Source organism: Dermacentor albipictus, chromosome 1 (genome assembly GCF_038994185.2).
Source record: "Dermacentor albipictus isolate Rhodes 1998 colony chromosome 1, USDA_Dalb.pri_finalv2, whole genome shotgun sequence".
NCBI classification, from domain to species: Eukaryota; Metazoa; Arthropoda; class Arachnida; order Ixodida; family Ixodidae; genus Dermacentor; species Dermacentor albipictus.
Genome location: NC_091821.1, coordinates 60,788,703 through 60,802,134, shown reverse-complemented (window position 1 = coordinate 60,802,134; position 13,432 = coordinate 60,788,703). Strand labels below are relative to the sequence as shown.

General features: G+C 43.6%; 1 protein-coding gene across 9 annotated transcripts in view; it reads left to right on the top strand.

Moving 5' to 3' along the window:
- Nucleotides 1-13,432, top strand: part of Rassf (Ras association family member) — a 44,054-nt gene that overhangs the window by 2,248 nt on the left and 28,374 nt on the right. For all 9 annotated transcript variants that reach the window (XR_010569648.1, XR_010569647.1, XR_010569646.1 and 6 more), the window contains 4 exons: nt 109-251; nt 1,051-1,126; nt 2,542-2,700; nt 5,558-5,938. Coding sequence is in view for 5 of the 9 variants with exons in the window: in XM_065452064.2 (XP_065308136.1) it covers nt 109-251; nt 1,051-1,126; nt 2,542-2,700; nt 5,558-5,938 (759 nt within the window). In the remaining 4 variants the exon portion in view is untranslated. The remainder of the gene's footprint in view (nt 1-108; nt 252-1,050; nt 1,127-2,541; nt 2,701-5,557; nt 5,939-13,432) is intronic.

The following is a 13,432-nucleotide window of genomic DNA, read 5'->3' as shown; positions in this document are numbered from 1 at the left end:
GCACATTGTAATAATTTAATGCTTTTAAGTTGCTTTAGAGGTGCACATTTCAGCGGTGAAGCATGATGAGGCCACTGATACTCATAAATTTTTGTCCGCTTCAAACAGCACAAGGGGGTTCCCTACTGCCATGTCCCTTGCTACAGTGTCCTTTTTGGCCCTACTTTATTTGGCCATGGTTCACAAGTTGAGGCACACACAAGCTTTGGAAAAAACACCAAGGACCGCCAGTGTGTTTCTTCTGTCCCAAGGTACGCTTTGAAGGGACCGACCTGTCAGTAGGTTTGATGTACCCTTTTACTCAGAGCAGTCGCAAAGGCTCAAAGCTATCAATTGAAAAATATCCTTAATCTGTGCAGCTTTTTGATAGTTTATTACTTGTTTGTGTACTCAGAAATTATTTCAAATGCACCACAGAGGGGCTAAGTGACACCTACATTTCTACTCCTAAGCTGTTTCATCTACACTGTCTTTGAAGCTGAGGATACTGAATGGAACTTTTTGTTTCACTCAGTGCTGTACATCAGCATAATACTTTTGGTGAACAGAAGGCACATGTAAAGGCATGCAAACAATGAGAATACTTCTGCGAACAAAACAAACGAGCACTTTAGTGAATATAAAGTCATCGGAACAAATGGTGCAAATACTGAATGAATTACAGGGTGTTGCTTCTTTTTTAGGGGGCACTTTTTTTTTTTTGCACACTTGTCAGTTTGAATTTAGATGTAAAGATTTAACAATTACTGGCATACCTGGTATTCTGGATTGATTGCTTTTGGGGATATCACTTTTAATGGACACCCATCAGCTAAGCTAGTGACCAAATGCCTGCCAATCCAATGAGCCATTGTGCACAATGCTACATCATTAAAGATGTAAGTATCCCTGAAAGTAACCAGTTGAGAACATGACTACTGATTATATCAATATGAAACGATGTCTTATATTTTGCTGTCATTTCCTTGAGCATTCTGATCACTTGTTAAGAATCTCGCTGCATATTAAAAGCACTGCATGCTACAACTTAACGCTTCATTTTTCTTCCAGAAATCATCTGGAAGGAAAACTAAAGGTTTACAACCAATACTATGAGGGGAAAAGCGGCATCGTTCAAAGCCGTTTGGTAGGTATAGAAGTCACAATGTATTCTTTCATGATATGTCTGTGTTTTGGCAAAATAATGTGGCCCTGCAATACTTCTTCAATAAAGTAAATAAAATTGCGATACTGTTATGAATATCTGAGCCTGTATGTGCAGCTTGTAGCCACATTTTGCGACATTAAATGCGAGTCTGTAGATGTAGATCTTCGAAAATCAGCAGATCACATAAAATATCGGAAAATAAAATAAAACATATGATGTGTGACACATAAACAAGTGTCGTTGCTAAACAGTGCATCTGTTTAAAGCAGAGAAATGTCATCACTGATAGGGTAGTAGTGTCATGCTGTTGCCACCTCTGTTCCAATACGATGGACCCCTATGGACTCCGAGATGGATGGCACAATGGTTGGTGGGTCACACCACATGCTGTCAAGGTGTTGCTGATCAAAAGCTGGATGTGAGGATGGGATGGAGCATACTCGGCATTGTTCTATGCAAGTGCAGCACACAGCTTTGAGTACAGTAGGAACTGAAAAATAAAGGGCAAGGCCTCAAGGGTGGGACAGTAGCAGATATTCATTACTAGTGACTCCATTTACACAACAAGGCATGTTCAAAGATTTTGTTGGGAGAGATCCAGGAGGACATGTTTTTTGGTACCAGACACATTGCACATCTTCCATAAAAGATATTGCTGAGCCCCCTTGAAAAATCTTTTACGACTTTGTGAACTCATGTATAGCCATAATTGCTGCGCAGTCCACATTGCAGAATTTTTCTTGGACAAAAAAAAAATTTTTTTTTAAAGAAGCTGCTTCAAATTGCTGTCATGAGATATGGCAACAGGCTACTTTAAATGGGCATTTGTATGTACTGGCTACTAAGAAATTGCTGCCTTGTGCTGACTTGAGGTAAACGTAGGGCTCATAATACAGCCTTCTTTATGTGACTTGATAGAAAGGTCAAATAGAGTTGTGTATGCTAGTGTGCATTCATTTCATGTACTGAAATGCCACTCTATGGAATTCTTTGGGAGTGCAGTGTTGCAGTGCAACAGTGAGAGGAATTAATGAGATAGAAAAAGAAAATGGTGACAGCTCTCGTATTTTGTTTCTTTGTTTCTATCAATAAAACAAACCTAGTTCACAGTGTGGCACTTTCTGTCTTTTAGCACCTGCATACACACTCCCGGGCTTCTGGATGTTCCAGGTCGTTGCTTTGTGTATTATTGTAATTTTTTGTTTTAAGTAGTGCATAGGGAACACCGAATTCAACACTCATTCATGATAAGAATGAATGTCATACACTTACAAGCTATTCTTGCTTTGCTTCCAGGTGCCAATATTGTCTATAAGTGATAAAAGAACATAAGGTGTAACTTCCAAGTGCTGTGAATGTATCATTTCAAGGGACTGATGGGGTGGTATCTGCAGAGAAATGGCCGCCTGATCTTGGAAGGGTCCATCAGAATCTTCTGGGGAGTGAATCAAGTGATCCGTCTGAAAGAAGACCATGATGACCGTATCCCTGTACGAAGAAGAAGGACATCACTGCGACTTAGTCGACTGGCCATCAATTCAAAGGACAGAGGGGTATGGAGCCTTGTAGATAATTTTCTTGTTTTTCTCCCTTACTTGGAGAGATTTAGTGCAAGACACACTAAGAAAAAGCGGGGGGGGGGGGGGGGGGGGAGCGTACAGCTACAGATTGTGCTGGAACTACAACATATTTGCAAGCTTGTTATCTGTAACTCAGCAGTTGAGTGCATTGGGCTGCAGTCTGCTGTTTCTTTCTAAGCATCGTGAGCGTGATGGCATGCATCTTTGGGCACAGCCAAAACAGGAATTGAGCATATTTCATAGACCTTATGAACTTTCATTGGCACCTTACATAGAAACTAGTCCTGCTGTTACAGCTGTTGGAACTGCTGGTGTCCTTCACATTCACATTATTTGTCTTGTACCGAGTCCAAGATTCCAGCCAACTGGAATGACTGCAGATGAGTGTGACTCACTCCAGGGTTTATAAACTTTGATTGCCTGCTGAAATTTTGTAAAGGAGTACATGCTTTAGCGTTTCATCTAGTACTTGCTCAGGCTTAATCATGTTTGCCCACATATGCTTTATTTATGCATGTTCACTGCCTCGTTGAAAACAGTGCTGGCCCCCTCCAAAAATTTATGGTTTGGATTTAAGTTTATGCACTGTTGTATCCCATTTATTTAGTCATTAACTGATTTGTGAGGCTGTTAACCTGTTTGCTTACGTTTGCCATTAAACTGTATACCTTACTCATATATTCATACTTCATCATTTGAACTCACAGGCTTGACGATCATATCGATCAGTATTTATTTGCACAATACTGCAGGCCCTTGAATGAGGGGCATCGGCATGTTTAGAAACAAGTGCTGGCGAAAGAAATGAATAGCAAAATAATAGTATGTCACATGACGAGAACAATGTTCCACACTGCAACACAGAGCATACCATTCGCAACAATCGTAATGCATAATATGGATGAATGAGAGATCTTGCAATGCAGTCAACATCAACAAAAGCCATGGTGTGTGACACTCTGAAATCCAGCAGTACTGTTAGAAAAGTCATCAATTGAGCAAAAATAATAACCCATATTAAAGCGCAATTAGGTCAGATGAATCACTGCTACATAGCATTAATAGTGGCAATGAGTTCTGCTCAGTAATTATGCGGGGAACAATCAAAACAGGAGTCTGTTGGTTAAGCACTAAATGAAATCTTTGTTTCCTCTTGGCGATGCTGATTTAATCATGAAATCGAAGGTTTTATCCAGTGCCAGGTGGTCGTGTTTGAGATTTAAAAAAAAAAACTTTAATCTTAGAATCTCGGGATGTAGTTAGGTGCCTGGATTCCTTCTTGTTTCATGAGACACACAAGGAGTCGCTCTATGTGGTACTTTGAAAAGACAAGGTGGATGGGTTTGAGCCAAATCACTTCTGGATTTATTGTTTATGATGCAGTTGTGCATTGATTTAGTAGTCCTAATTTACTTTGCTTCTTTTCGGCTCTATACTTTAACTTTGGCAGTGATGTTTGTTCCAATGAAAGGCATCTCGTTGGCACAGAGTGGGGATAAACACATGGCTTACCTGGTTGCCTTTAATTGTACTGGTGTTGCGGTGCTCAACTGCGTGACAGTGGCTGGTGGTTATTCCATAAAGCAAGAATACTTTAGGAGGCAAAACTTCTGTCTTTCCAACATCCCAAAAAAGTTGCAGTGTCAGGCCTGGTGTTGAGGTGCCCTCCGTTACGTTTACCTACTTAGAAAGTTTACATAGGGGGACTCTCTACTGTTTGTGATTTCTTCTTATGGACTGTAGAATCCCAGGAGCTTGCCTGAGCTGTTGCTTTTTCACAGGCTTTACATGTTTTCAAATAATTGTGAAATAAAACATGTCACTTACACATATACTAAAAATAATAAATGCAAAAAAGAGCAGATGATGCGCAAAGGGCCTGTCTAGTGAAGATGCAAAGCCATTGTCTTGCCACAGTGAGTTCATGTCAAATTTTCATCCTATAGAGCTAAATAGCAAGCTGTCCACCTCTACATGGTCATGGAAACTATAGTATAAGCTCTTAAAGAGAATCGCACACAGGTGAGCTGGCTCAAGTGCTTTCAACAAACGAGAAATGTGTAAAACTGCATTTTTCGTTGTAGAAATTATCCAAAAGGCAAAAATTGTGAGCAACAAAGACAAAGAAGCGTCTGCAAGTCCGAATAGTCCACTTTAGCGCAAGAGGAATGTTAAAACATGTGCAACCCATATTCTGGTTATGTGCTAGTTGGAGAATTTATCTGTAATTGTGGCACAATTAGTCCACATGGGGGAGCAGCACTTTCTACTCAAGTATTCCTACTGGTATGTTGTTTTACACAGGGTGCAGCACATCCCATGCCAGGCATTGCTTGTGCGGGGCCCCTGGACACACTGTCGAGAAATTTTGCTAAATATCCCAAATTTGACTATATGGCACACCTAGCCCAGACTTTTCATGCAGTTCCCATAGAAAACAACTTAAAAGATAAAATCTGAAATACTATCTGTGTAGTACCGGAAACTTTGCATTTCCACCTTGCCAAGCATCTCACCATTGGGCTACCCGGGTCGTGCCCGCTACATGGTGTGGTGTGAAGAAACACTTCGTGTTTCAGCCCTAATGTTGTCGGATGGCTTTGGTGTTTTTGTTCACTAGGCAAAGATTTCTTTGTTTGAGTGACTCTATGAGGCTGTCTTTCACCAACCTGCAAGAGATGCCTTTCACATTGACTTATTTGTTCTGAGTAAACTGTTTTGTGGTGCAGTGTACAATGGTACACATTTCTCTATTTAGGGGCAGGGCTTACATTAGCTGCAGCTTGCTTTTTCTAAACATTTCTTCTCCTTCCTACCTCTTCTTTTTCAGTCCAAGTACTTGCAGAATGGTTCACCTGAAAAGGAAAGTGGTGGCAGCATGGAAAATGGCACAGAAGGCAAGAATGGTGGCCTCAGGATGAGTGCAAGCACTGACAACATGGTTGCAGAGGTCCAGCTTTCAGATCCAGAGTGCAGTGAGAGCCATACAAACGGCAGTTCATCAGAAATTGGCCGCAGCTATCGGACGCTACCGAACCCCGGCAAACATTCGCTGTCGGACTTGCTGGCTGACACCAGTGCGCAGCAGCAGTCATTGGCCTGTGAAGATGCCAATGGCTTTGAGGGTGTGACACTGCGCAGCAAGGCTCGTTCCTCACGAGTGAAGCTGCGCCGCCGTTGTTCCATCAATGGGCACTTCTACAACAGAGAGGTAAAGACACCCTTGTGCCTGTTCACAGTGTGTGATACGTATATTAACTTTCAAAAGCCGTTGAAATTAGTATACTGTAGTGTTATGTTAGGCTGCGTTACGTTACATTAGTTGTTGAAGAGTTTAAAAGATCAAACATTCTGCTTTTTTCATGTTCAGTGGTATTTTGTAGGAATATGAAGTGTCAGAAGGGCAGGCCTACACATGCCCAACTGGCAGTGGTGAATAGTATTGGAGAAACTTCATTTAGTTGATTGTATATTGTGTATCAATGCTGAAGCAAAATTTTAGGGGTGTGCAAATATCTAAATTTTCGAATACGAATCGAATACGAATACTTAGCTTCGAATATCGAATAACGATATGCACATGCAATTATTAGCAATTTGGGTTAATTTTCTTATGGTGGAACATTGCAATTGCATTGTCAGTGTTAAAAAACTAGAATAGTAAGCCGTTATACTAAAACATTGCATATTTGGCTCATGCTAAGTTCGAAAATTTAGTAATTTCCACTAGATATCCTCGCCAGCCTGTGCCTTATATACCGCATCAAATGCCCGTAAACTCGGAGCCATTTGACCTTGTGCCAATCGTCACTCATTGCACTTGCTGTCAAGAAATAAGCTCAGAATTGGGGTTGGCACTGCAAAAAAAGGAAAAAGAAGTGCACCTTCGCTCTCTGCAAACTCGTGTTCTTTCTACTGAGAGGCTGGCTTTCCTGCAAAGTTTATATGTTGAGTGGCTAAGTGTACTTTGCAGGCGAAATTTTACTAGCAACTTGAAATTATCACAAAATTCAGCGTAACACCACAATATTCCTAGATTAGATATAAATAAATGCTAAGAACTGTGTTTACTCCCGCACAGCCAGCAATATAATTGATTTGATTCAAATATTCGTATCCAATCAAATATTCAAACATTTCCAAATATCTATTTTTTTAATTGGATACGAATATTAAACACATAACATTCAGTAATATTTGAACTGTTTGAATATTCACACACCCTAAAAATTTGCATATAAATTTGTTGAATCTGAATTGGTAAAGCATAACTAGTATCATGTAGTATAGTATAGACCACTTATAACTTAAATCGCCAGAGTCGCGAATTTCTATTCTATAAGTGGTACGGCACTGTAACAAAAACATTCTTCAAAGGCTGTGCAGGTGCAAAACATGTAGACCAAGCAGTTGCGTGTCTGGGAATTTAAACATACAGTAGCCAACCGATTTTCCGGACCTGGAGGGGACCAAAAAATAGCCAGAGTAAAAGAAGAGTCCAAAAAATCTGTGTCGTAAAACCGAACTTTATTCCAGCTAAACTGGACTGAAAAAGTCGCACATGGTCCCTTGTTTTAAATTTCTCTTTTTGTAACAATGTCTGCTTGCATCTGTGCAAGCGTCATGTTCTCGTCATACACACTATAGTCGGATACAACTTTATAAAGAAGAGGGCGTTTACTCCTCCGAGGCAGATGCACATGAACATCCACCAATGGGCGCGCACTCCGGACCGACGTCATGCGCCAGACGGCCGGTGACCCCACCGTCGGAAAAGATGGCCTCCTGGGTTTTGAACTGGGTGAAGTCGCGTCAGCTGTGCGCGTCAACGCCTCGTCACAGTGAATTCCCGAACTGTTTGTGATTGTCTATCATGTTGGAAATATTACTGCGAGCTTACGATGCGGCATTTTTGCCATGTGCGTTTATTCCAAGCCGTGATCCGGCGAAGAAACATTGCAGCAAGCATCACTGACACTGCACTATGCTTTGCCTGAAAACAGGATCCCACGGCGACCGCTGCAAACACACATCCTTCCTGTTTGTTCCATGTCTCTTTTATTTCGCTCCCGAGTGAAGCTACGACGAGAAAAGTTTGCCAAAGTCTGGTGCCTACTGTCAGCGGCAAGTGTGTTCGTGTACTTTGTCGCTGCGTTTCTCGTCGGACGGCGTGAAGTGGTGGAGCAATACCATTCTCAGGGGAAATGAGAAAGGCGTGCACACGTGAAACAAACCTACGAGCGTCTCAACAGATAATATTTGCAAAAGAAGCCTCCAAAGCAAAGATTTGTCGCCGTCAACTTAGCGTGAACGATCGTTTTTAGCAGTGAGATGGCCGAGCATCTAACGGCGGTGCTCGTGCGTTGTGTGGCACCGTCGATTGATTGCTTTCCACCAGTGCTAACCGCGCGCGCAAGCTGTAGAATGCATGCTGTGGCACAGTCACGCATAAGTTGTGTTGCCATGCTCGATATGGTTTCCCACAACGTAGCTTCGCGCTGCTTTTCAGTTCTTGTGATATGTTGCAATTAAAAATTCCCAAGACAGTATTAAAAGAACGGTTAAGAAAAAAAAACATACGAGAAGGTAGGCACAGCAGCTTGTGAATGTGCTCCTATAATACCTATACCCAGGTCTGTTTGTAAATGTGTGTGTTTTCTTGCATTTGTCAATTTTTTTTATTTCCCGCATTTCTTTATATTTGAGTTTTTCTTAGTTTTCGCATTTGTGTGCCTGATTCCATGCATCTTTGCACATACTCTTATTTCTGTCCTTTTATTTTATATTGGCATTTGTTTTTGCTAGTTTTCTTTCAGCAAAGTCTTTACACATTTTCATTAATGAATCTCATTCAAAGCACTAACTCCTGTACACTGCAGGGCTGGCCTCTTCCATCTCATTAAAGCCTTTCTCACTGGTCTACCTCGTCTTCTCAATCTGCCTACTCGCTGTGTTTTCTGTCCTTCCTTCTTGTGTTGTTGCTTCAGTGTGATTTTGATCGCCTATGAAAACAGAAAGGTTTAGAGATACATCTTCTTAAAAGCGTCATGTAGGTTGCACAGCAACTTCGCCTCTTACCTCTGTTCATGTTTATGCATCAGTGCATGTGGCAGCTCGCCAGAAGTGCACATGAAAGGCTGCATATTACGAAGCAACATCTTTCTATGCTGTTGCATTTTTCATGCATTCAGTCTTAGTAAACAGACGGTTTCGCTGCCCATCACATATGATGGTAAAAGTTTTCAGCACGAATAACATTGTGCAGTGGGGAGTCATTTCGCTTTCGTCGTTGCAAAGACATTTTTCTGTGAATTGAGCCCAGCGAAGCAGTGCACTGAGAGCTTTTGCAACTTTCACCATTTATTACTTCACAAATGTCATTGTCTGAACCTGGCTGTCCATCATTATGCCGATGGCTTGTGAATTAAATAATTGCCTCAATAAAACACATTCAACTTCACTCACTCAACATTTTTTAGTACGAACAATGCTAGCAGAGCTATTCAGGGTGAATAATTGTGCTTACATTGGGGTTACTTGCCCGGTCAGATAAACAAATACAACAATGGCTGTGGCATGACTGTGATTTGATGTGCTGACTGCGAACAGTGCCTTTCAAGCGTGCCCTCGACTACTGCTATTAATAGTTACCCAAATGAGTATCTTGAATTTAACTAAGCTAATGATATTTGATAATTGTTCTTATTCGCAAAACTCGCCTGGGCCAGGTAACCAAAATAAGCAATGCCACCACATGAATGTGTTTTTGCATGCAAGCTGCCAACAGTGGCTGTCATTTTCGCGTTGATTGCTGCCGTTTCACCAACAGTGGTGACAGCTTGACTGCGCTTTGACCTGCAGACTGCTAATGGTGCCTTTCAAGCATGCCCTCGACTACTGCTATTAATAGCTACCCGAATGAGTATTTGGGGCCTCACTAAGCTAATGATGTTTGATCATTTTTCTCTTATTCGCATTACTTGCCTGGGCCAGGTAACCAAAATAAACAATGCCACCACATAAATGTGTGTTTGCATGCAAGCTGCCAACAGTGGCTGTCATTTTCGCGTTGATTGCTGCCGTTTCACCTACAATGGCTACGACATGGCTGCGCTTTGAAGTGCAGATGCTAAAGATGCCTTTCAAGCGTGCCCCGATGACTGTTATTTCATCACAAGGCCCGTCATGCTCGTAGGAGGCTGCCCAATAGAGTATTTTGGGCCTTCTGACATTGGCCTGCAGGCTGCTAAGAGTGGCTGTCAACTTCACATTGACTACTGCTTTTTCGTGTGTAGCTGGACAGTGGCTGTCCGAATGAGCATTTTGGGCCCCACATAGTTATTCGGGGTTAATAACTGTATTTGCATTCAGATTTTCCAGCATTTCAGCACGTTTCCATGCCAATACTTATATTGAGCATGATCTGTGCAGGACGTTGCTTTTTCAGAATTGGGCTTCCATTAAAAGGAACATGTTGCCAAATGAACTGCTTATTTATTTGAGAGGTTACGGGAGAATGCTTGGCTGCTGTACGTGACGCACTGTACACCGCTTCAGTGATGGGAAATCCATTGTTGCCTTTGCCAAGGTATGTGTGGCCGGCAGGAGGTCTGGACCCCACTTCACGCAGAGTCGGAGACGAGGAGAGCTTTCTCCGCAAGGAATTCTTTATACAATGTTTACACGTTGTCGTCATTATCAGAAGAGAGACCAACAGAGCAGCTGCAAGCTGCTTAAATAACACCCGTCAGTCCCCAGATTCCCCAGACAGTCCCTAAGGACGAAACAAGGTAGAGAGAGAGAGGGTCCGGGCAGCCTCCGTGGTCTTAACACCGCTCTCGGTGGCCGGCACTTCCTCGAACCGCGCTGCGGCGTCGGGCCAATCTGGCGGTCGGTCGGAATGGTGCGCCGCGGAAGTTTTATGGCCCGTATAGGAAAAACGGAACCAACTGCAAGGCACGGGGTCGAAACACAGCCCTCCTTTGGAAACCGTCCCAAACACAGTGGGAGTCGTTCTTGGTGCGGGTGCCGCCAGACAACAGGGGGGGGGTTGCATTGCTGCCGGCACTGGGAGGGGCCGAATAGTAGTCCATGATCCGGTAGCCGCTTCCGTCGTGGACGCCGTGCAGCCACGAGGAAACCTGAGTGATCTTCTCGACAATCGGTATCTTGTTGCAGCGAAAGAAATCGTGCACACGACCTCGGCGCGCACAACGTGTCATATTTCGTACTGCGTCTTCTTTTCTCCGCATTTCGTGGGCGCTTTCGCGAGGGCATCGACAATTTGCCACCTGAAATATGCGAAGCTTTGACCTCCCTCCTCACCATGAACACTGTGCTTTCGCTGACACCGAGCGTCTTGAGTTTGTAATGGTTGCGATAAATTCATTGTTTTATATAAGTACTTGTTCAATAGCAACTGATTCATTTGAAGCTCGGAACAGGAGTAGTAAATGTGCCGTGTACATGTAAACAAGCGCAAAAGCCATGCAGAGCTGCTCTTTCTACTTATGTCACTTGCATTGAAGCTAAAGAGTAGACGACGGGCAGCATTGTGGAAGGCACGGGGTTATTTTTCTGTCGCGATCCCGCATGTGCATGAGAGCTCTACTAAACCAGTCATCAAAATACAAAAGTCTTTATTTATACCGCGAATTGCACATTTCAGAAGCACGATTTTTTGAGCGGGATTATTTTAGTCGCGAAGGCAATCGGACGTCGCGCTTCGGTCATCTGGGCGGGGCCTCCCCTTTTTTGTAAAGTTGGATCCGACTATAGATAACAATATTAGAGCGTTGACAATGTCTTGCGTTGAGGGTTGCGGGTGGCCAGACGTGTCAGAGTCAAAGAGTCGCATTGCGGTGGTGCAGTCACCTGGCGCACGATCTCATCGTCCGTAAGTTCCGGGCACAACTCTATGTTGTTGTCGATTGCGACAAACTCGTGAAAAGTAACAGCAGCGGGAAGGTTCATCCCACTGCTGCGCAAGTCGGCAATCAGCTGCTCACTGGTGTCAATCATGTCTTCAGCAGTACCGTTTGCCTCTACGGTCACGAGCTCTTCAGAGTTGCAAAATCCAGCATGCCTAAAACAATTTGCAATCGTCGAAGGCTGAACAGCCTTCCAGGCATCCGCTAGCATGCCGAATGCCGAGAACAGGTTAACGGAGTACGTTTTCCCGTTGTCAAAATACATGAGTGTGTGGCCAAGTAAATGGGCCCGTGAGGTTTTTAATGACCCCTTGGTCCATTGGCTGGAGCACACTCGTATTCGGTGGAAAAAATTAAAGACGAATAGCTTGCAGGTTGTTTACAGCGCCGTGCACCCCGCAGTTGTCTGCGACTATTACCACTTACCTCGGGAAAGCGTGTCTGCATGCAGTGCTGACAACGCGACCGTGGGCTGTGTTGACGACGTGACCGTGGGCTGTGTTGACGACGTGACCGTGGGCTGTGTTGACGTGACCCTAGACTGTGTTGATGACCCGACTGCATGCACTGGTGACAACGCGACCGTGGGCTGTGGTGAAGGCGCATCCGTGCGTGGTCGTGACTGCAATGTGACATCGGTGAGAGCAGACATTGTTGCGTCAAACATTCAGCTGCGGATTTCAGCTCCAATTCTCACGAATGAAGAGGTTGCGCAACGAGAGTAAACAAGAGTGGGTGTTTTGAATGCACTGTCATCTACACCTGCAACAAAGGGGAAATTTCAACTTTTGAAAGAAGGAGAGTGTGCTGACGACGTGGTTCCCGAGTTGTCATTTTTCATTGTATACAAAGCACTCTTAAACACAAGCTGCTGTCTGCAGCAAGCTGCAATTAGTGCGGGAAAACACCAATTTGTGTTGAAACTTAGCCATCTCTTGGGCTTGCAACTAAAATAGAACTGTTATGTGACGACTGTGGGGTGATAAGCGAAAGGTGGTCATCCCCAAGATGTGCGGGCACTCAGCAGATCAACCCTCTTGAAGTGAACATTTGTGCACTGAGAGCTGTGCAGTCAGTGGACAAAAAGCGAGCAACGTTGAATTATATTTTTTCCCACATGGACATTTCCCATCGAGGACTGTATCACTAGTCCTATGCAAGGCTGCACCGTAGGCATAGTCACTCTGCCACTGCCTCAGCAGCCATGACAATAGAGTCCGAAAGTGCACAGAAGGTGCGCAAGATCTACAGAGAACTTGGACGCGCCCCAGGCAACATTGATGTGGTCTAGGATGGCACTTGGATGACAACGGGCCACACAGGTAACATTGGTGTTGGCTGTGTTATTGAATTATATTCTGGCCTTGTCTTGGACCACTGTGTCCTCTCTAATTATTGCCATGGCTGTTCTCTTGGCCCCAAGCCTGGAGACAGTATTTACTCAGAGTGGCATGAACACAGACCACAATACCAAAAAAACACCAAGGCAAGTGCAAGGCAAATGGAAATAATTGCGGCAAAATCCATGTTTCAGTGGTCTCTTCAGAAACACCAGCTCCATTGTACAAATGTCCTTTCTGATGGGGATAGCCGCACTTATATTGCCCTCAGTGAAGACAAAGTGTATGGTTTCATACCCATACAGAAACAAGAGAGTGCAAATCACGTGAAGAAAAGAATGGGCACTGCTTTGTGCAACCTTGTTGAGAAAAACAAGAGCAAGGACCATGAGCTCAGCATGAGTGGAAAAGGCCGCCTAACACAGAGATTAATTA